This window comes from Equus caballus, chromosome 18 (assembly GCF_041296265.1).
Source record: "Equus caballus isolate H_3958 breed thoroughbred chromosome 18, TB-T2T, whole genome shotgun sequence".
In the NCBI taxonomy this organism is placed as follows: Eukaryota; Metazoa; Chordata; class Mammalia; order Perissodactyla; family Equidae; genus Equus; species Equus caballus.
In genome coordinates, this window is record NC_091701.1 from 57,542,002 (window position 1) to 57,565,110 (window position 23,109).

The following is a 23,109-nucleotide window of genomic DNA, read 5'->3' on the forward strand; positions in this document are numbered from 1 at the left end:
GTAGATTTCACAGTGACTGTAAAGCTATTGGGATCTATTACAGGCAGGCTTTTGTAGCTCAGCCCAATATAAGGACAGATCTGTCTTCAACACTATTGCATCAATTTGGGAGCAGGTACATGTGGCCATCATCCTTTACTGGATCTGCACATGGCTGTCTATCAGCTATTGCCTCTCTCTTACCTAGTATCATTATGCAAGTATATATTCTGACAAAAGGGCAGAAAGAAGTGAAGATTGTAGTAGTTTAGGTTTGGGAGTTCTGTCATGATATTACCTCTAATATTCATGCAGAGTTATGAGGGGACCCACTATGTTCATTCTGAGATGAATTCCCCTCTTAAGAAATATAACTGCTAGTAGAGGGAAAGCAATTTTCCATCTTCCATAAATTTAGTATAAGAATAGCAAAGAGGGTAGTGACTGCAGCCCTCCTAAAGTTAGAAGACAGAACTAGACAATACACAGTAGTAGTGACGGTAACAATAATTAAAGGGAGAATTGTTACCATATTTGGGTGTATATTTTATCTATTAAAACATATCTTTTTCTCAAATAGAAGAAAAGAAATTTGATGGTGAAGACAAATGGGTCTCAGTAGTTGCTGAGCAGATAACTGGTTACTTCTACATTTTGCTCCTTTTGAGGAGCATGCAGAGGAATTGCTTTAACTTCTGATCAGTAAAACAGCCTGCCATGGAGAAAATTATAGTGTGGAAATTCCAAACATCATCTCCTTTAAATAAAGGAAAGGTAATATGTAAGGAAATATAATAATTCTGTGGAAGTTGAGGGAATGAGTGATTGAGTAATGTGCCCATGTCCACACTCAACCCATGGCAGCTTCCCTGATGTGTAGGTATATCTTTATTTTGGACTACTCTTAAATATCTAGGACAGCATTCATTAAGAAGACATTCTCTGTTAATGTGTTGGTACTTACATGTCTGATCTTTGACAATCACAGGGCCCACAGTTTCTGAAGGTTTGCTGACTCCGGCAGCGTTGACAGCTTTGACTCTGAATTCATATTCCCCTCCCTCCACGAGGTCTTCCACGGTAAATTCCAGTTCTTCCACATCACGCTTATTGCACTGTTTCCATGCTTCTTTCTTTTTCCCAGTAGGGTCCCATGCAAGACACTCAACAATATAGTGGGTGACAGGGGAGCCCCCATCATTCTTTGGGGGTTTCCATGACAGGTGTACTGTGTTCTTTGTTATGAGGCCAATCTTGAGTTTAATAGGGGGATCAGGAGGATCTTTAAAAAGAGTTAAAAGAAGTATTAAGCATTATTTATAACAATATATTTCAAGTTTGACAAGCTATTTTAATCTTAGATTTTAAAACTTACATATTGGATCTCTGGCAGTGGTCCTCTGAATGGTTTCCACAGGTGCACCAATACCAAAACGGTTTTCTGCACGCACGCGGAAGAAATACTGCTGTTCAGAGATGAGATCAGGAATCACAAATGTGGTGCTTCCACAGTTTGGATTGACTTTAGTCCAGGCTTTTCCATCAATAGTCTTCTTCTCAATAACATAACCCTTGATCCTGTCTCCTCCATCGTCATCTGGCATCTTCCATGAAAGTCTGCAACTACCCCTTGTGATGTCACTGACTTTCAGATCTTTGGGTGGGCCTGGTACATCTGTTGGATGCAAATCACAATATAAGCGATGTTACTTTGTTTAAAATCATTTGTTCTTATTCCATAGTAACTTCTAAAATCTTTCTTACCCATGACTTTAACTCTGCAATTTGCAGTCTTTTGTCCTGCTTTATTCTTGGCTGTGATGCTGTATTTGCCTGAATGAGATCGTTTACACTCCGGAATAATAATTACTGATGAGTTTTCAGCAGTCTCCAGCTGTACAAAGAAAATAGTAGTCTTACATTGAATGAAATAGTCGCAGCATTGAAGTCAACCATATTCTGAATTATTTTAGTTCTTGTTTTTACCTGTGCATCTTCAGGTATGTCATGAACTCCATCCTATTGGAAAAGAAGATAGTCAGTTGTAGTGTAAATGTTCCTTAGAGTGGTTCAAAGGGAAATGCAGAGAATTATAATTTTCTTACCTTCAATGCCTTCTTTGCCTTTCCATCAAATTCCCAAGATGATTTTGGTGTTGGGCGTCCCTTGATGACAGCAGGAATCCTAATCTGTGAGCCAGCTTTACAAATCAGACAGTCCTGTGCTCCAATGTCAATGAAAACTTCTGGTACCTCTGTAATATCATGAATAGTATAACAGGATTTAGCTCACCTTTTTCAAAGCAGTAATTAATACATCTTCAGTAAATTAATCAATTTCATAATGAGATCAGAAGATGAATACATAAATGGAATAAGGACTAGTACCTAGAATATCAGTGGCAGGGATCTCTCCAGTTGTATCACTTGGTTCAGATTCACCAGCTTCATTGACAGCTTTTACTCTGAATCTGTACTTCCTGAGTTCTTTCAAATTCGGCACCACACATTCACAGGTAGTTAGAAGTTTGTCTGGTTCATTTACTTTTTTCCAGTCAGTAGTACCTTCCTCTTGCATTTCTACAATGTATCCTTTGATGGGACTGCCACCATCTTTGGCTGGAGGTTTCCATGCTAGCGAGATGCTTGACTTTGTTTTATCTTTGACCTCTGGGCAAGAAGGTGGCCCAGGTGGGTCTAATAAGAAAAAAATATATATCAAATTTTGGAGCTGATAGAATGCTAGATTTATATAAGATTTTATATGTATAAGAATGTTTTACTATACATGGTCATATTTTATTTTTAATCTATTAAAATATTAAAATAGGAATACTAAAAGAATGACCTTCTAGAGAAGAGAAACATAAGCAAATGAAAGTAACATTAAGATCATGGTATTTAAAATTTTGAACTGATCGGCTCATAGATCTTTCAGAAGAATTTCTTTTATTTGACCTCACAGACTGTGCTTGGCAATCTTATATCTTTGTTCAATAAATATTACTGAAAAGTTAGCATTTTGCTTTTTGTTGAACTTCTACTGGAGCGTCTAATTGTTTAGTGGGAGAGAGAATTTCCACAGGATCTAAGGAGACAGAAGTTTATTAAGGTATGGGAGCAGAGAGGAGCTTATAGTCCAGGGTCTTTATTATTGTGATTCCTCATAAAATAGTAGGCTTAATCCAAGAGTTGAAAAACTATGTGATTTTATGTATGTGTGTGTATATATGTGTGTATGTATACACATATATGGATATATGTGCATAGTATGTATATATATACACACACATAAATACAATACATATATATTTCTCATGGTCTATGTAAGAATGAAACTTTTTACTTTAATAAATAAAATAATTTGGCATAGAAAAATATAAGAAATTTAAGAGCAGAATTATGCATTTAGTGGCTTTGCCCTTTATAAATTCCAGCGATGGAAGCATGCTTACATATAGGATCTCCTGCAACAGCCGGATCTGATGGTTCACTGGGAGGGCCAACTCCTGCAGCGTTTATTGCCATTGCTCTGAACTGGTATTTAACGCCTTCAATCAAACGAGGAACATTAAATTCCACGCCTTTCAATCCCGTTTTAGTTATTGGTGCTCGGCTAACACGTGACCAGTAGGCACCTCCCTCTTCTCTCTTCTCCAGCCAGTAGCCAGTAATTGGAGAGCCGCCATTGTCCAAAGGAGGAGTCCAGCTCACTAGCATCGACCCTTTGGTGCGCTCCAAGACTTTTGGTTTTCCCGGAGGTCCAGGTGGGCGATAAGGATCTTGAATGACCACCTTATCTGATTTGCAGTCATCACTGATTCCATATTTATTCACTGCCCTTACTCGGAACTCATACTGACCATTGGGGATAAGTTTCCAGATCTAGAAATCAGATGAATAGTAATTTCATAAAAACTATATACTACTTTGATTTTCACTTATTTTAAAATTCGTTATTTTGGTAGGGAAGACTATAAAAAGAAATAAATCTATAAGCTCAAATAAATGCATAGTTTTAAAATATATAGACTCAAACATGGAGAAAGCCTTTTAAAATGAGAATATGTAAACTTATTGTACCTAATAGTGGATCTCTCAAGTAAACGAGGATCCATATATCCAACAGTATTTACTAAGTGACCTTATGTGCATGGTGCTAAAAACTATAATAAAGCTTGTGATTTTGAGTTTAATCATTAAATTCCAAGGTTTTGCTAGAACAGTGTTAATTCAGAGTCATATCCTTTTAATGTGTATAAGAAAATATTTAGAAGAGTTTACCCCATATCTCTTCTCTACAGCAGTGTTGGTGACTTCCTCCCATTCACTCTTCTTCCTACTTGCATCACGTTTGTCAATGACATAATGGGTAATTTCACTGCCACCATTGTCTAGAGGAGCATCCCAAGTCAAGTAGCAAGATTCAGCTTTAATGTCAGTAACAGCAAGATTTCTTGGTGGGGATGGACGATCTGGAAAGGAACCAACAGAGGAGACTGAGAAGGCAATTCTTAAACAGACATTGGATTTCATTTTGATATAAAAAAGCATGTCACTTACCATATACTTCAACGTGAACATTTCGGAACACTGAGCCAAGGCGATTGGAAGCAGTAACTGTGTAAGTGCCTTTGTCTGCCCGGACTGCTTTGGGAATGCTAAGCTCAGTCTTTGCCTCACTTCGGGATACTTCTTCCTTTGTTATCTTAAGTGCGTCAGTGGGTTTTTCAATCACAGTTTCATTCTTGGACCACTCAATCTTAGGCATTGGAAGGCCTGTCACATCTGCGGGGATGTTAACAGGCTCTCCTGCCTTAACTTTGATAGTGTCTCCTCGAACAGCCAGGCGCAACTTAATAGTTGGAGGCACTGCAAAGAGAAGCGAAATAGAAAAAAAATAGCAAAGTCATAAGGATGTTTGCTTAACCTATGAGATAAAGGCAGCACTGTAAAGTGCATTAAAATTATTATGTTCAGATTCCACACCTTCATCATCTTGTATGACCACATTAAGAGGCAAGGATGGTTCACTTTCACCAATTTCATTGACGGCTTTGACACGGAATTCATACATTTGGTGTTCGTCAAGATTTTCAACCAGAAAAGATGTGGTTGGGCAGAGTCGCGTGTTAACTCTTTCAAAGTCAGGTTTATCGTGACGCCGTTTTTCAATGATGTAGCCTTGGATGGGGCTGCCACCATTGTTACGGGGCTCTTTCCAGTCCAGGGTGATAGTGGACTTCGTCCTTTCTGTATATGTGAGCCTCTCAGGAGACGTTGGAGGACCTTTAACAAGAGGCAAGTTGAAAGGACAAGCATGAAATAAATATTCATATAAGAAATGATATTTCACTTTAAATTAATTTTGTGGAAAATAAGTTTCTGTTGGATAACCTTATATCCATCTTTAAAATCTTTCTCAAAACATCTCCATTACCAGAATTATGGGCATTCATATAGGCAGAATTTTTACAGTCAAGATTATTGATTAAAAATAAATCAAGGGGAGGGGCCGCCCTGTGGTGCAGCGGGTAAGTGAGCACGTTCCGCTTCAGCGGCCTGGGGTTTGCCGGTTCAGATCCCGGGTGCAGACATGGCACCGCTTGGCAAGCCATGCTGTGGTAGGCGTCCCACATATAAAGTAGAGGAAGATGGGCATGGATGTTAGCTCAGGGCCAGTCTTCCTCAGCAAAAAGAGGAGGATTGGCAGCAGATGTTAGCTCAGGGCTAATCTTCCTCAATAAATAAATAAATAAATAAATAAATAAATCAAGGGGAATGAATACTTTTTTTATATTTAACATTTTAGATGTTTTACCTGTCACTGGGAGAGTTTCTAATGCTAATGAACTAGGAGAGCAGGTCTGTGAAGTTTTGCTTTGGATGACCAGCTGAGAGCAACGTGTTTCCTCTTATTAACGGACAGTGGATACATCTACTGAACACACTTAGAACCATGTTACCTCAGATGTGGGTTTAAAATAGGGTGGAAAGAGAATTTATGTAATACTGCTGTAGTTTTGTGTCCCAAAGGACAAAACAGAAAAAGTAAGCTTTGAATGGTGAAACTAGACCCAATCCACTCCGGCTGACTATTACTGCAACCAGAAGCAGAGCTTTTCACTGGAAGCCCAAGTCTGTTCTGATACCTCTGGCACAGCTGCAGGTCTAGGGGACATTCTGAGATGAGCTGTTACAGTGGGGATGAAATTTCCTTTCTTTTTTTTTGGCAGGATAGTGGTGGTCGTAGAGGAATAACTCCTCTGTCTCTTGGGAAATGGGTCATCATCAAAGACTTTGCTTTACTGGATGGGATGTCAATGTGCTTTACCAAGTTTGTGCAATTTGAAGGTTTCATATTTGTTCATATTAGTCAAGGAAATTTCCTTTGGCTGGTTTTCTATTCTCTGGTGGCTCATTCTGGTTTCTGGTCTCTGTATCCTTCCAGTGTGGGGACTACTTGGGGCTAAAGGAAGACTAAGGCATTTATGCTAAGGCAGTTATCTGTCTTGTAATCTTTCAAAAAAATGAACTCTTTTTAACTACTAGTCTATTAAATTAATTACTCTAGTGTATTACAATAGATGTATTACATCTATTGAAAAGATGTAATATTTCTAAACGATTTTTAGGGCATTGCTAAGTTCTAATAGATTCAGGTTTTTCAGTACACAAAGCGATGCATGGTTTTGCAAAATTACACTGAGCCAAAAATTACACTGAAATTATAACAAATATGGTATTCTTAAAGTTGCTGGTAGTTATTTGATTTACCTTTCTTATTAGTCTCTAGCTTTAAGTCTTGAGACCTTATTTATAAGGCTCAATAAATAAATTACATGACTGCAAGCAAACAGTATTTACTTTACAAACACCATGAAAACCGTCTCTTTTACCTAGTGGATCAACTGCAAGAATTGGTCCTATTTCAACAGGAGGGCCACAGCCAAACTTGTTCTTGGCAATCACACGGAACATATATTCTTGTCCCTCAAGGAGACCTGTGATGTCACATTTAGATCTGTCAGTCTCTATTGGTTGTCTCCAAGTATGCATCTTAGCATCTTTTCTTTCAATAATAAAGCCCGTGATGTCACTTCCTCCATCATCTTCTGGATCAGACCAGTTAAGCAGACACATCTTTCTGTTTGTTACAACAGGTTTTAAGTCAAGAACTGGACCAGGGACATCTGAAAAGTAAAACAACAGGAAAAAAATCAATGCAATAAGATAGTATCACTTGGGAAAATCTTATGAAAATCCATGTAACATTCCTTACCAAAAACTTCTACCCTGGTGGCTGCAAATTTGGAACCACAGCTATTGGTAGCTGTAATCACATATCTGCCATGATCTTTTCTCAATGCATTCTTGATAATTAGTTCAGATTTGGTTCCAACATTCTCTATTACAACACGGTCTTTATCCAGCTCCCCTTCTTCTATTGTCCATACTTTTGTAGGCACTGGACGACCAGTTACCACAGCTGGAATTCTAAGAGTCTTCCCAGCCATTATTTGTATTCCAGCCTTGACAGAAACATCTAGTTCCACAGTGGGAGGCTCTGTTGAAAGAGAACAATCATACGTTAGCCCAAGAAAGATGTAAAAAAATGACCCCATATGGGAAAATATCCATTATATTATTCATATAATTCTTAAGTACCTTTTGGTTCAGCCACAGTAACAGGTTCTGTCTCTCCAGGTGGTCCTTCACCTGCAGCATTGACAGCACTCACTCGAAGTTTGTAATCAGCACCCTCTCGGATTTCTCTGACCGTGTACTGACGGGCCTTGATCATCTTCTCTGTGCAGCGTGACCATTCATTTGTGCCAACCAGCTGCTTATCGACAAAGTAACCAATAATTTCCCCACCACCATTGAAAGCTGGGGGTTCCCATTCGAGTTCAATGGTTGTAGAGCTTGTGTCAGCGACTCTTGGGACAGGTGGCCCAGGTGGAGCTAGAATGAATGGAGACATACAAATTGAAACTCACTGACGGTTTTGAAATGTTACATAGCTTACTCTATCCCACTTTCTTCTTTTTTTTCACAATGCATTGCATGTAATATGGGTAAGTGTTGTTGTGTGAAACTTTTAAATTATATATACAGATGCTGAAAATTTTATATTGCAATCTCAGTATGAGTCTGTAGCCATTGCTAGTATTTTGATTTTTTTCAGCTTTATTGAGATATTATTGACATATAAAATATATGATTTATGTGTACAACACAAGTATTTGATACACGTATATATTGCAAAATGATTACCACAATAATGTTAGTTAACACCTCCGTCCCCTCACATGGTTACCGTTTTTTGGGTAGTGATAACATTTAAGATCTACTCTCTTAAGAACTTTCAAGTATATAGTACAGTACTGTTAATTACAGTCACCATGCTGTACCCCACTTTCTTTGTAAGGAATTACTTACCGATTGGATCACGTGCTGTTTTGGGATCTGAAGGGGGACTGAACTTTCCAGGTCCAGCTGCGTTTTCAGCACATACTCTGAAGACATAGGTGAGTCCCTCTAATAGGCCTTCTACATTGGTCTTCAAAGAATTGAGGAGGTTTCTGTTGACACGGGACCAATGTGTACTATTAACCTCACGTTTTTCAAGCCAGTAACCTAAGATGGGGCTTCCATTATCTTTTGGTTCATTCCATGTCACTAGCATACTGTTGCTGGTAACATCTTCCACAATAGGCTTATCGGGTGCATCAGGTGGTTCTGATAAAATAAATAACATATTTGAATTAGTTCCCTAGTATGACATAAAAATTCAAGTTTACAAGTTGTGATAATGTATATACCAATGCATATGATAAAAAGGCCAAATCTAGATGCTGTAAGGACCTTACCAAATGGATCTTTAGCTATAAGTGGCTTTGAAACACATGGTGGTCCAGGTCCAAACCTATTTTCCGCTCTTACACGGAAGAGGTACTCTTTTCCTTCAATCAGCTTTGTCACTGGATATTTGCAATGTCTAAGTGTTGAAGTGACAACAATCCATTCGGAGTCAGGTTTTGTCTTGTCTTTCTTTTCCAAAGTGTAGTTTATAATTTCACTGCCACCATCATCAAGGGGTGGTTCCCATTTACAGACGACTGAGTTCTTTCTAACATCTTCAAATACGAAGTTGATCGGTGGTCCTGGTGTATCTAATATTTCAAAAGAGAGCGGTGATTAAAAATTTGTGTAGAAATGGTTGCAATGGAAAATGTAAATGTTAATATGCTCCTCTGAAATAAGCTTCTGCTTTTTCTACATTGCCTATCTTTGTATCACATTAGCTAATGAATAACATGGTCGGTTAATTTCTTTTACATAGCCTGGAAAAGAAAATGAGACTGAAGGTATCTTAATGAAGCTATTTCCCACTTCTTTTAACTCCCCCAAAACACTTCATTTTTGTGTTTTACTAAAACTCTTACATAGACTTTCTTCCATTGGGAAGGGTAGTTTTACTTACTCACCTAGCACACTGACAGTGCAAGGAGCTTTTGCAATACCATGGTCATTTTCAGCTTTGATCATATATTGGCCATGGTCAGGTCGAATAGAATCTCGGACGCGTAGTTGAGATTCTCCTTTTTTACTATTGTCAATGCTCAAACGCTCCGTCAGAGACAGGACAAATGGTTCTTCTTCTTGAACTTCACCCCTCCTCCTCCTAACCATGGGTGCTACTCGCTTCTTAATTTCCTCTGGTGTAATAATTTCTTCATCCTTTATCCATGTAATAGTTGGGTAAGGTGACCCAGAAATAGTTGCATCGAGTGCTATTTCATCACCTCGTCTCACTTCTAGGCTTGATCTCAGAATGACTTTTGGGGCATCTGTAATGATTAAAAACAACTGTTTTCAATTCTGATTAAAATATCTGATAAAACATTATTCTTATTTATTTTACAATGGGAAAATGGCAACCTCATTAAACAAAACTTACCAATAGGATCTACAGCTTTGGTTGGAGGAGTGGCCCGAGAAGGTTCACTGATACCGGCAGCATTTTCTGCTCGCACACGGAACTGGTATTCCTTTCCCTCTTCGAGTCCTTTTGCTGTATAGGTCAGGACGGGTACCAGGTGTTCATTACATCTCTTCCATCTCTCTTCACCCTTAGCAATCTTCTCTATGATGTAACCCATTATCTTGCTCCCTCCATCATACAAAGGTGGCTTCCATGTAATAGTCATTGCCTCTGCTGTAGGATTATGAACCTCAACATCTACAGGTGGATCAGGGGGCTCTGAAGAACAAGAGAAAAACTGTTAATATAGGGAAACTCATCTTCTTAAAATAAAAAAATTGCACATTAATTCCTAGCTATATTACTTCCAAGCCCAAACTTACGCTTTGGATCTTGAGCAATGACTGGATTTTTCAGTTCAATATATTCGCCTCCACCAATCTTGTTGACAGCCTTAACACGGAAGAAGTATTCACCATTTGGTATGAGATCTTTTACAGTCCAGGACAGTTTGTTCTCACCAGACATGACTGGTATATATGTCCTCCTCCCAGCTTCTCTGCGTTCCAGGACATAATGAAGAATTGGGCTTCCACCATCATATTCTGGAGGTTCCCAGGTTAATTTACAAGAACTCTTGGTCACGTCGCTTGCTTTAATATCTTTGCATGGTCCAGGTAGGCCTGTTAGAAATAGAATTGATAGTTATTATTGTAATCTGAAAAGTCAGTGTATTGATAGTACACTTTCCAAGTTGGACTATTCACAGTTTTTGGGGAATAATCTTTGATGTGCTGGAGCATCCTTTACATGGCAGGCCATTTAGCAACCTTGGCCCCCAACTACTAAATGTCAGTAGCTCCCCCCAAATCTTTGTTCCAAGGAAAACTGGACTCCCAAATTTCCAAACACCATCTATGTTGGGGGGGAGGGGAGAGAAAAATGTTACTACCCCTGGTTGAGGACACTATGGAAAAATGTAAATACAATTAATGAATGAATATTGGTTATTTAAGCATTCTTTCGGTATGCTTTTATCTGAATTAGTTCTTCACATGCAAATAATTACACAGAAAAAAATTAGTCTAATCAGGGTATAACTAACAATTTCATCTCTTTAGAATTGCCTTGCTTCTCATATGGGAAAAATAATGTGAAAGGACAATTAGTTTACAAATGGCCAACTCATGAAGCCATTTATACTAACGCCGCAAAGTTAACTAATTTTCCCAACACATGAAGAATGTCTGGTGTTTCTTCACAGAATGATTACCTATGACTTTGACATTGATTGAGCCAGTTGCTGAGCCAAGCTTATTCTCCAGTGTAATGGTGTAAACTCCAGCATCTGCATGGACACTCTTGGGAACTTCGAGGTGTGCAGAGATGTGATCGCTCTTCATTGTTAATCTATCACTTGCTTTAACTTCTTTGCCATCTTTATGCCAACTAACGGTTGGAACTGGGACAGCTCTGAAGGGAACAGGAATGCTTAACTTTTCACCTTCAATAACAACAATGTCGTGAGTCTCCAGATCAATTGTTGGCTTGCCTGTAAGATAGGATCCAGAAGAGGGAAAAAGAATATGTCAAAATGCAATGCATGAGTAAAGCCTATTTTATTAATTATAAAAGAAACTGTGTTCTTACAATCTGGGTCTTTGGCAACCACATTTTCGGAGATTTCAGATGGCTCACTGACACCAACAGCATTGACAGCTCTCACTCTCAGAACATATTCCTTGTCAGGAACAACGCCTTCTTCAACCTTGAATTTCAAGTCTTTTATTGGGCGAGAATTAACTCGCATCCATTTTTCAGTGCCTACTGGACACATTTCAACATGGTATCCTATAATAGGGCTTCCACCATTTTTCTCTGGAGGCTTCCAAGCAATGGCAATGTGCTTTCTCCCAGCATCAGTCACATGCAGGTCAAGGGGAGGTGAAGGAGGACCTGAAAAAAGGGTGAAACATGCTCATCCGCAATCTTACCATTAAGCTCTAGACGATATCCTTGGTATCTCCTTTGTATCAGCACTACTCACTTGTTGGATCTTCAATTGACAGGATTTCCGTGGGTTCACTTGGATGACCAACTCCAGCTTCATTTTCTGCCCGAACCTGAAACTGGACCTCTGTTCCTTCAATGACATCAGTTACTCTGAAGTTACAGTCGGGTCCTGAGGTCTTTCCAGCTTTCACCCAACGGGTGCCTAACTTTTCTTTCTTCTCAATGACATATCTATTGAAAAAAAAACAAAGTATTTCATTAGCATTAAGAGAAAAAACAAAGTTAAGAATTTTCAGCTGAGTGTAAATTATTCTTTCTGAATTAATTAAAATTCTACCTCTGTATTGGTCTTCCACCATCATTTTTAGGTGGTTCCCACTTCAGGTCAACATGTCGTTTCGTCACATCAACCACTGTCAGAGCATAGGGTGGTCCAGGTGTGGCTGAAGGCAAAATATTCAATGGTTAGGAAACCCAAAGGGAAAAGTGATAATCCACTACAAATAGTGTCACAAAGATTAAGCTAGAGAGCATACTGAAAGTGTCTTTGGCCAGGACGGAGTCCTCGACTTCACAGTAGTCGCTTTGTCCTATGGCATTTTCTGCAGCGACTCGGAACACATATAAGGAGCCCTCTGTCAGTGGGGTTACTGTGCACTTGGTGTCCTTGACGGTCGTGTCCACCGTTTGCCAGCCTTTTCGCCTCACATCTCTCTTTTCCACGATGTAGTTGGTGATGGGGGACCCTCCATCTTTCTCAGGGACTGTCCACTTTAGGTCTGCTGTATTTTTTGTGATATTAATAACTTCAAGCCAGCGAGGTGGTGATGGAGGATCTGAAGAAGAAAAAAAGAAAAACAGATTCAGTTTTTTATTGTGCAATATTCAATCTTCACTAAATTCTCTAGTAGTCACTAGGAAATCATCTATCAAGGATGAAATAATCTCGTAATGAGTTTTTCATATTTTCTCTTATTGTAGTTCTCAGATATAGTTCAGAAGAATTTATATACCCCAGACATCAATAGTGACTTACATAGCTTCTCCCGGCAAAGCACAGGGTCACTGGGTTCGCTGGGTTCACTTTCCCCGGCCTTGTTCACAGCTCTAACTCGGAATGAGTATTCCTGACCTTCCATGAGCCCCGGGAGCAAATGCTGAGTGGTGGGAACCCCTTCAGCCACTCGGACCCAGTCCTCTGTTCCAGTCTTTAGCATTTCAATGACGTAAGACTCAATCTTTGCCCCTCCATCATGTTCTGGCTTTGTCCAATTCAGCATTATTGACGTTTTGCCTATATCTTTCACAGTTGGTTTTCCAGGGGGCCATGGAGGGTCTGCAAGCCAATGGAATGAAATCATTATTTAGGTTTGTAAAAAAGGAGCTAATATAAGCTTCAAAGTAACCACAGAAAAATAGGTAAATAATACCTATGGGATCTTTTATTAAGATCGGTTCTGTTGATCGACTTGGTTTTCCAGGTCCAGCAAGATTTTCAGCCAACACACGGAATCTGTACTTTTTCTTATTGGTGAGCCCTTTCACTCTGAATTAGGAACAAAGTAAGAGTTGAGTAACATGAAAGCAGAAACTTCTCTGTTTATGTTACATAGGAGCTAATTTATTTAAATTGTGAAAACTGATATGGAAATTTAACTAAAAATATTTCAGTATACATTTAAAATTGCCTCTTAACTGTCACATACTTTAGATTTGGCCAAATGTACCAATCTAATTATAATGTTTATAATAATGATCATTATTATATATATTTGTATATACATATAATATACTGGAGGACCAAATACTTTGAAACGTCAAGAAAGTTAATATTTTAGAGTAAGAAATTAAGAAATGTGTCCTTGAATGAAATTTATATCATTTTTGAAATTATATGGTAATAGGAAATATAAGTAAAATAATTAAAAATTTTATAGTAATACATAATCATGTATAATCAAAAATAATGCTAAAGAATGAAAATTTGTATATACAGCTGTTTTAACATCTTGATGGAGATTCTACCTGTATGTTGTGTCCTTTACTGGCATCTTATTGCACCTAACCCATTTATCAGTATCAGGATCTAATCTTTCAACCCAATATCCAGTGATTGGGCTGCCACCATCATCATCTGGCTCACACCATGTGAGAGTCACTGCATCTTTAGTGATATCAGAAGGTTCAAGGCGAGTTGGAGGTCCAGGTGGATCTATTGACAGGATAATGATATAAGTATTATACGTCCTATGTATATAAATACGAGACCTAAATCCAAGTTTGACACAAACATCCTTTTTTTTTGTCAACTGATTAAGGAGAAACTTACCAAACTGATATTTGGCTGTTATTGGAGTGGCCTGAACTGGTTCACCAACACCATACATGTTTTCTGCAGCAACTCTGAAGAGGTATTCTTTATTGGGGATTAAGTTGGTTGCCTTGAATTTTGTATCCTTGACAGTTGATGAGAGCTTGTGCCACATATCACTGTCAGCTGCTCTTCTCTCCACAACATAGTTTGTGATTTTAGATCCACCATCATCTCGTGGTGGGTTCCATGTTAGAAGACATGACTCGTTGGTCACTTCTGTGATGTCAAAAGCAGCTGGTGGTCCAGGTTTATCTGTGGATGACATTACACACTCAGAAAAAAACCCATATTTTGTTAATAGTTTTATTTTAAAAGTAGCTGAAATGAGTTTGCCCATTTTTAAAATGAGAGCCTCCTTTACCTAAGACGTTCACTTCTGCCACGGCAGTGGCCCGACCACAGACGTTCACAGCCTCGATAATGTATCTGCCAGTGTCACTTCTCTTGCTATCGACGATAGTCACGGTGGATTTTTTAGGAACATTTTCAATGGTGATTCTTTTGTCCTGCCTCAGAAGCGTGTCAGCCTTCGTCCAAGTTATTGTAGGTTCAGGTTTTCCAGTGACAGTGGCAGGAAGTTCAATCTTAGTTCCTGCCTTTACAGTGAGACCAGCAAGGAGCTTCACGTCGAGGAAAATTTCTGGAGCCTCTGAATTGGAAAAGATCATTTACTATATTAGCAAGTTCAGGCAGAATTAAAGTCAGAGGCCTGGTTGATAATACAGAAACCAAAAATAAATACCCTGTGCGTCCACAGCCTGGATTTCATCTGTGGGCTTGCTTGGTTTGCTGGCACCTTGCCTATTCAAGGCCTTCACACGGTAGGAATACCACTGGCCTTCGTCAAGGCCTGTCACTTCCATTCTGTCAGAAAACATCATAGGATATTTTACTATAACGTCTATAATCTATCCCACTGTGTAGTATTCATAATCTTTCCAAAATGCATACTCTTGATATAATATTATTCTCTAAATTAACTCTGGATTGCTTCAATATTGTAACTAATGAAAACCCTGAGTAGGGGCCAAGTTCAGGAGCACTTTTTAAAATCAGATGGCACATCAGGGGAATTCTCAATGAAAAAAGCGAGTATTTAGATTTTCCAAAAGAATACTTTCATTTAAGTGAGTAACAGTAAACATTTATTCTTGTACCAAAGAATTAAAAAACCTACCTTGTTTCTGCAACTGGTTCCCCACAGGCAACCCATCGATCAGAACCACGTGGACATTTTTCAACTATATATCCTTTGATGCGTGAACCCCCATCATATTTAGGTGGATCCCATGTTAGGAAGATGCTCTTGGCTGTTCGATCTCTCCATTTAACATTCTCTGGTGGGTCAGGTACCGCTGTAACATTTTAAAGAGAGCGTCAGACTTAGATAGGCCAACTGTGAAATCTGCATATTGCCAACCCATAACTTCAACTCCAGGTCTAAAAACAGAGACAGGTAACAAGAGGCTAGGTAAGGAATTATCCAGAATGTACTCACTTGCAGGAGCTGACATATTTACAGGTTCATCAACATATGCAGGTTCTCCAGGGCCACACTTGTTACGAGCACAGACTTTAAATAAATATTCTTTTCCTTGAACAAGATCAGGAACTGTGAATTCTAGGTCAGTCACAGAGTCTATAACCTGGGACACAGAAATACAGTTAATTAGTTGCCCAAGTCAAAAGATTTTTACCGTGAGCAGGGATACAAATGGAAGTTGTTTTGAACGCTGAGGATTATTATTATATTAATTTCACATTAGGGAGAAATTGCAAATTAAAACACATAGTAATATTTGACCCTTAAAATAAGGTGAAACTGTTTCATAGTTGGTACACATTAAATAAGTGGCAAACAATCTGTTGATTCTTTCTACCAGCTTGATTATTAGAAATACGATTTTAAATCAAGGGAAGAATACTAATGAGTATACACTGAGGAGGAAAAAATGGCAGATTAGGCTAACTAAGGCAATATAGCGGAGTGAGAAGTATGACCACCAGGGAGTTAAGTATTTAGTGTCCTTAGAATGGCTTATGGCTTAATAGGGGCATTTGGATACTTATCAGGTATCAAGTGAGTAAGTATGTTTTGTTTTATTTTTTAACAAACCTAGCTGAAAATTTCGTAAGGCTCACAAAATACGGCAATAATACCAAATCCTGGTTGAACCACCTCAGGAAGCATTAGCTTCAATGCATTTTAAAAAGTTTTTGGCGCTTTTTCAGCAAGGTAAATGTAAAGACCTATAAACTTTGCATGGTGCCCCAGCATTCTGGGATTTCCCCCACCGTCTCTTCTGGAGTTGGTGCACTGCTGCTCAAAACTCACTTTAGTCCATGTTTTCCGGTTGACTTCTCGCTTTTCAACAAGATATCCAGTTAATGGACTTCCTCCATCATCATCTGGTGGTTCCCAAGTCAAATGTACTGAGTCCCTGGTTATGTCATCAAATTTCAGTTCTTTGGGTGCACTTGGGCGAGCTGAAATAATGCAGTCAGAAGTCAATATCATTAATAGCTTGAACTAGTATTTGTTAATACTGTCAAATCACCTTAGATAACAAGTTTAGTTCCTTACCAATTACATTGACATCAATTTCCCCAGAAATTGCTTTCACACGATTTTCTAATTTCAGTGTATAAATGCCCTTGTCTGGACGTTCACTTGGAGAAATGACCAGTTCAGCATAGGCAGATAAGGTTTTCATTTTCACACGGTCCCCTGCTTCTAGTACTTTATCTCCAAACGCCCAGGTTGCAGTTGGCCTTGGATAGCCTGTACTTGGAACCAGGATCTTGATAGGGTTCGGGACAATAACTTCCAGACCATCTTTAAATGAACTTAAATCCATTGTTGGTTCAGCTACCAAGAAGAAAAATTAATGAGTTTCCAGTACTACATTTAAGTCCCTGGTACCCCACAGTAGCTTTATGCTATCCCCAAATCTAAAAATAAAATATCCATTTACCAAATGCATCATCAGCAGTTAGAGGACCAAGAATTTCAGATGGATCTGAAACACCAGCTTCATTTTCTGCAGATACTCGATATAAATATTTATTTCCTTTTTGTAATCCAGTAACCTAAAATTATGAATCAATATTTGTAAAAAACATATACAGTTAAGTCCATGATCGTACACTGAATATTTTTCTTAGATGCAAATGCCCCACCTTGTAAGTCAGTTCAGGGACAAGTTTCTTATTGCAACGAATCCACTCATCTTTTCCTTCTTCACATCGCTCAATTATGTAGCCCAATATTGGGCTTCCTCCATCTTTCAGAGGAGGTTCCCATGTGAGCTGAACTGATGACTGAGTCTGATCTGAGGAACTTAGGTTCACAGGAGGACTTGGTCTCTCTGGAATGGAAGAAAGAGTTGAAGCATATTGGTTAATTCAGTGACAATTTATTAAGACAATGCTGTAATCATTTCCATCATCTCTATTAAAATATCAGGCTTACTAAATTCACGGAATAAAGTAGGCACAGTCTGGATTTCTATGATTTTGTTCAAATTTTTCTGATGTTCTGCCTTTTCATTAACTTTTATTTAATTTGACTTATTTTAATTGATAGGCCTAATTTCTGGATTTCATGAAGTAATTATTTCTTTTTTTAATGGACTTACCAATTGGATCAGCAACTTTGACGAAAGGTGTGGCTGCACTTGGTTTTCCAACTCCAATTCGGTTTTGGGCTCTGACCCGGAAACTATACTCCTGTCCTTCCACCACATCAGTGACAGTTGCAGACAAGTCTTCAGCTTTTACTGTCATGGCAGTGTCCCATCTGATAGAAGTTTTGTCTCTTAATTCAATGATGTAATTTGTGATCTCAGCCCCTCCATCATACTCTGGTGGTTCCCATGTCAGTGAGACACCAAATCTATTCACATCTGTGATGGTCACATTCAAAGGAGGGCCTGGAACGTCTGGATTTCATCACAGAAGAAAACATGGGCTTTGGGTTATATCAGGGATAAAAGCAGAGATAAGCTAGTTTGCAATTTACTTAAAAACTTCTTACCATATCTACTCCTTGCTTCCACAGGATTGGCAGTTTCTACTGGTTCACCAGTGCCAACTCTGTTTCTTGCACTCACACGGAATAGGTATTCAACTCCTCCTTTTTGTAGTCCAGTGACAGTAAACTCACAACTGTCTGCACGGTCAGTGGCCAGAACCCAGGTCTTTCTCTTGATGTCACGTCTTTCAACAACATAACCTATGATTTTGCTTCCACCATCAGTTAATGGTTCTTCCCAAGCGAGGCTCACTTCACCATCAAGTGTTTCTGTCACTTCTAAGTTACGTACTGGCCCAGGAACATCTGAAATTTACAAATAAATTTTTTTTTAGTGTGTTATCATGCTTGTGGTTGTGCTTTGCCAATCAAGTCCAAGTGACTCAAGGGCTTACCAATAACTTGTAAATTGATGAAGGCTTCTGCTTTTCCATGTTTGTTCTGAAGCACAATTTTATACCTTCCTTTGTCTCCTTTCTTGGCTTCTAAAATTCTGAAAGAAGTTTTTTCAGCTGTAGTATCAACAGTTTTTGAAGACAGAGCTTCATTTTCTTTAAACCACTCAGCTTCTGCTTTGGGGTAGGCATCATAGGGCACCACCATTGTCAGAGGCTGGCCAACATCAACCACAAGATCTTGATCAGCTGTCTTGATTTTAGGTGCAGCTAGTGAGAAAAATAACATGCGAATGCTTTAAGTTATTTATTGTAGTCTAGCTACACCAAGCTTCTTTACTATGCATTTGTTAGCAAATATTGGTTACATAACCTTGGCATTATGTCACAGTAACTTTACAGCAGAGAACACTAACTGACTTAGAGTTCCCATAGCTTATTTTTCAAATTATCAGACTCTGGAGAATAGAGGATCAAGGATGATGCAAAACATGAAATCTCCATTCTTTGCCAAAAATAATAGAGGATTAAACATAGTGCAAAATACGTTGTTCTTCTTCTTTTTTTTTTTTTTAATAAAGTGGGCATCTCATACTTCAAGATAAAGCAGAAAAACTTTTTCTCATGTTTAAGAGGTACACTAATGGCCTTTTCATAATGACAACCTATAAGGATGTCTTGGAAGCTTGGGTCAGGATGCGAAAAGACCTAGGAGGCCACACAGAGGTTTGGAAAGTAGAAGAGAAAGGGGCTATCTCCAGGTCTGGGTTTGCTAGGAAGATTCTAAGGGTGATAGGTTAATTCTAGGAATTAATGAACGGCCACTGTGTGCCAGAAACTGTTCGAGGTTCTAGCATGTAAAGAGGAATTGCCATCAATTTCCTCTTACTGAGGACATTTTGTAGTAAAAGGAATTAGAATAGTTAACGTGTGGATAGGGCTTAATAGAAATTAAAGGCTTTCACAAGCATTCTATCATTAACTAACTATGAAATCTGAAACTTACACAGTATCTGTGATATTGTGAGAATATTTGAAAATAAAAGAAAGGGACTTACCTGCCAGTTCAAGCTTAGCTCTGGCTTCTTTGTCTTTAGCAATAAATCTGTATTCACCCTGGTCACGTGGCCTAATGTCACAAATCTGTAGCCTGTGTATCTTTCCTTCACTCATCATTTGGTGTTTGTCACCCTGGACAATAATCATGTTATTTTTTAGCCATTGGACTTCCACCTTATCTTTGTTGAGCTCAGCCCAAAAGACAACATCAGTACCAGGAGCTTCAAGAATATCTTGGGGAGGCCTGATGATCTCAACAGGGATTTCTGAAAAGAAAATGTGAAATAAATACAAACAGGTTTGTATTTGGATTAACAACTTTTAAAAACTGGTACTAATATTAAAATGGTTCTTTCATCAAAATGTACCTTCCACAAAAAGTCTAGCTCTAGACTTCCTGTCGTCCACTCCACAAGCATATTCACATTCATCATCCAGCCTGCAATCTTTTATAATGAGTCGATGTACACTTCCATCTTTTTCAAATTTGTATCTAAAAGAAGAGGTTGAGTGATTGGTAAGCTTGCATAAGGACCACTCAGTTGTCAAAAGTGTATATACGGCTACAGAAATAGAGATTAAGAAGCTTTCACTTACTTTTTGCCTTCTTTGATTTCCCTCCCATTTCTGTACCATTTTACATTTGCTTTCTCTCTGGAGAGCTGGCAGGAGAAGACAGCATCATCAAACTCAGTGACTGTCTGGTCTTCCAAGTGTTCCACAAATTCTGTAGGGGCTTCTATGATGAGAAGCTCAGCAACAGATTTATCTTGTCCAGCAGTGACGATGTATTCACCCTCATCTGGGAAGCCACAGTCTTTAATGATTAGAGAGTGCTTATATTTATCAATTCTGTATAAAACACGGTTGTCAAAAGCCACCTCTTCTCCATTTTTGGTCCACTTTAGTGTTACATTGAGACGATTCACCTTGCACCAGAATGTGACAGATTTCTTCTCCATTGTTTCAATATCTTTAAGAGGCTCAACAATCCTAAGGTCTTCCTCTGTTGTAAAGGAGAAGAATAAGGTTGATTTTAATTGTTTTCATAATACGAACTGGTTTAAAAATTCTCTAAAGCCATATAAGTGACTTACCTTCTACTATTAGATTGGCTGCACTCTTAACATTTTCACCTCTATGATTGGTCAGAGACACACTATAGTTGGCTTGATCATCTAATCGTGCATCTCTAATCCTGAGGGTGTAGACCAGGTCTTTTTGGAGAATAATGTATTTTGAACTATCAAATATGGCTTCATCATTTCTGAACCATTTGGCTTTGGCACCTTCAGTATTGACTTCACAGTTGAAGATGACTTCTTGTTGTTCCTTCACACGGGTGTCCTTAAGAGGAACTATGATCCTGAGTTTTTCTGAAAGCAACCAATGAGACTTTTTAGTATGAAGAAGGACCAAAGTGGTAGATAGAAATGTAAGTAAACCCAAGAAGCAGAAACAAACTTACCAATTACTGTCAAGTGAGCTGCTGCTCTGGCGGCCCCAACCATGACTACGTAAGTGCCCATATCTTGTAACGTGGCATCTTTCACAACTAGGATCCTCTTTTTGCCATCAGCAATAACGTCATATTTATCTCCAGATTCAAGTGTCTTATCGTCTCTCTTCCATTGGACTTCAAAGCTTTCCTTTGATATAGAGCAGACAAATTCAGCCTTTTCTCCTTCAAGTATTTCAAGGTTTTGAGGCTTTGAGATAAATTCAGCAGCAAGTTCTGGAAAGAAGAAGTTGCAAGATATCGAAAACTTAAGCATTTGTACTTTAAATGCAACAAGTATGAATTTCTTAAAATAAAATATTACTCATTGTAATTTTCCTACCATGTACTTTGACTTTGCCATCAGTTCGAGAACTTGGGAGTCGGCAGTTGTAGTTGCCAGTATCCTCAAGGTGAGCGTTCTGAATGATCAGGATTCTCTTTCGCCCATCAGTAAGTATTTCATATCTTCCTGTTTCAATGATCTCTTCATCCCCTTTGTACCAAGTCACTTCTGCTCCAGGCTTGGAGACTTCACAAACCAGTTTTATAGTGTCTGTTTCACTAACGTCAACGTTGGTAAGATTTTTGGTAAAGACAGCTTCTTCTTCTGCGGGAATAATAATAATAAAAAAACATTGAGTTAAACTGGAAATTATTATTTTCTTCCCAACACCTATACTTCCATAAAGAAAGACTTTACTCTTACCCACTACTGTCAGCATGCCAGAAGTTCTTGCTGTCCTTACTTCACAGGAATATTCTGCTTCATCATCAAGTAGACATTTGTTGATGACCAGAATGCGCACAGCTCCCTTAGATATAATATCATATTTTTTGCCCTTTTTAATTTCAGCACCATCTTTGAACCAGTGAACCTATATTTAAGATAAATAAATACTTTTATCAGTTTTCTTATTGTTCCTTTACATGTGTGTCCTTAAGAGGAACTATGATCCTGAGTTTTTCTGAAAGCAACCAACACGACTGATAATATGAAGAACCAAAGTGATAAATACAAATTCAACTAAACCCAAAAAAGCAAGAACAAACTTCTTCAGTTATTAAGTGAGTTGCTCTGATACTATTATCAATTGTTAAAAATAATGAGATCACATAAGTTTAGAGCCATAGAGGGCCTTAGAGATCATGCAGACCAATTCCTTTGTTTTCCACAGGTACAGACTGACTCAATGTTGACTTGCCAATGGTTGTTAATGACACCCAAAAGTACTTAGTTGAGACATATGAAATTGCTGATATTGATTGTTTTTAACCTAAGAAAACAGCAATTTTATACGGTTCAAACTAATAATATCTAAATCTCTTGATTGTGAGTCCAGTGTTTTTCAAGTAATAGTAAATGAATAATACTAAAAAAAGAACAATTAAGTCAAGTATGCATTTCATACTAAAGTAATAATCTTTAAAAGGAAAGTGATGATCAGAGATAGGTTTGACTAACTTTATTTTTCCATTTTGGCCAGACCAAAAGGAAACAAAGTTCTCTGACAATACAAGATAGCAACTATGCAATCACAGACCTTGGCATTTTCTCGGGAGAGTTCACACTCAAATCGAGCCATTTCTTTTTCTTTAACTCGAAGATCGGTGAGTGGTCTTAAGAATTCCACATGCGGAGCTGTAAGAGAAGGTCATCAGAATTCAAAATGAGGTTTCTAGAATTTACTCTAACATTACTGTGGTACATGTTAAGAAAAAGTGCATCTTTTGCAGAACCTTTCCTTAACAGGCTGCAGCTGACTTTGAA

The 23,109-nt window shown here is 38.4% G+C and overlaps 1 protein-coding gene across 1 annotated transcript in view; it reads right to left on the reverse strand.

The window, feature by feature from the left end:
* TTN (titin) overlaps positions 1-23,109 on the reverse strand; it is a 268,972-nt gene that overhangs the window by 71,746 nt on the left and 174,117 nt on the right. The window contains exons 231-276 of the mRNA XM_070241291.1: positions 22,883-22,980; positions 22,048-22,216; positions 21,682-21,948; positions 21,309-21,575; positions 20,938-21,216; positions 20,438-20,846; positions 20,209-20,333; positions 19,840-20,106; positions 18,782-19,051; positions 18,390-18,692; positions 17,992-18,294; positions 17,534-17,721; positions 17,329-17,443; positions 16,938-17,222; positions 16,689-16,840; positions 15,852-15,999; positions 15,531-15,708; positions 15,096-15,217; positions 14,715-15,002; positions 14,309-14,605; positions 14,005-14,191; positions 13,410-13,525; positions 13,016-13,315; positions 12,516-12,815; positions 12,317-12,422; positions 12,014-12,210; positions 11,617-11,922; positions 11,240-11,518; positions 10,350-10,649; positions 9,943-10,245; positions 9,470-9,832; positions 8,852-9,154; positions 8,421-8,720; positions 7,647-7,943; positions 7,261-7,545; positions 6,878-7,171; positions 4,968-5,267; positions 4,542-4,850; positions 4,263-4,453; positions 3,434-3,863; positions 2,367-2,675; positions 2,085-2,233; positions 1,966-1,998; positions 1,744-1,873; positions 1,355-1,654; positions 944-1,261 (exon numbers count right to left, since the gene is read on the reverse strand). Coding sequence (XP_070097392.1) covers positions 944-1,261; positions 1,355-1,654; positions 1,744-1,873; positions 1,966-1,998; positions 2,085-2,233; positions 2,367-2,675; positions 3,434-3,863; positions 4,263-4,453; positions 4,542-4,850; positions 4,968-5,267; positions 6,878-7,171; positions 7,261-7,545; positions 7,647-7,943; positions 8,421-8,720; positions 8,852-9,154; positions 9,470-9,832; positions 9,943-10,245; positions 10,350-10,649; positions 11,240-11,518; positions 11,617-11,922; positions 12,014-12,210; positions 12,317-12,422; positions 12,516-12,815; positions 13,016-13,315; positions 13,410-13,525; positions 14,005-14,191; positions 14,309-14,605; positions 14,715-15,002; positions 15,096-15,217; positions 15,531-15,708; positions 15,852-15,999; positions 16,689-16,840; positions 16,938-17,222; positions 17,329-17,443; positions 17,534-17,721; positions 17,992-18,294; positions 18,390-18,692; positions 18,782-19,051; positions 19,840-20,106; positions 20,209-20,333; positions 20,438-20,846; positions 20,938-21,216; positions 21,309-21,575; positions 21,682-21,948; positions 22,048-22,216; positions 22,883-22,980 — 11,235 coding nt within the window. The remainder of the gene's footprint in view (positions 1-943; positions 1,262-1,354; positions 1,655-1,743; positions 1,874-1,965; positions 1,999-2,084; positions 2,234-2,366; positions 2,676-3,433; positions 3,864-4,262; positions 4,454-4,541; positions 4,851-4,967; positions 5,268-6,877; positions 7,172-7,260; positions 7,546-7,646; positions 7,944-8,420; positions 8,721-8,851; positions 9,155-9,469; positions 9,833-9,942; positions 10,246-10,349; positions 10,650-11,239; positions 11,519-11,616; positions 11,923-12,013; positions 12,211-12,316; positions 12,423-12,515; positions 12,816-13,015; positions 13,316-13,409; positions 13,526-14,004; positions 14,192-14,308; positions 14,606-14,714; positions 15,003-15,095; positions 15,218-15,530; positions 15,709-15,851; positions 16,000-16,688; positions 16,841-16,937; positions 17,223-17,328; positions 17,444-17,533; positions 17,722-17,991; positions 18,295-18,389; positions 18,693-18,781; positions 19,052-19,839; positions 20,107-20,208; positions 20,334-20,437; positions 20,847-20,937; positions 21,217-21,308; positions 21,576-21,681; positions 21,949-22,047; positions 22,217-22,882; positions 22,981-23,109) is intronic.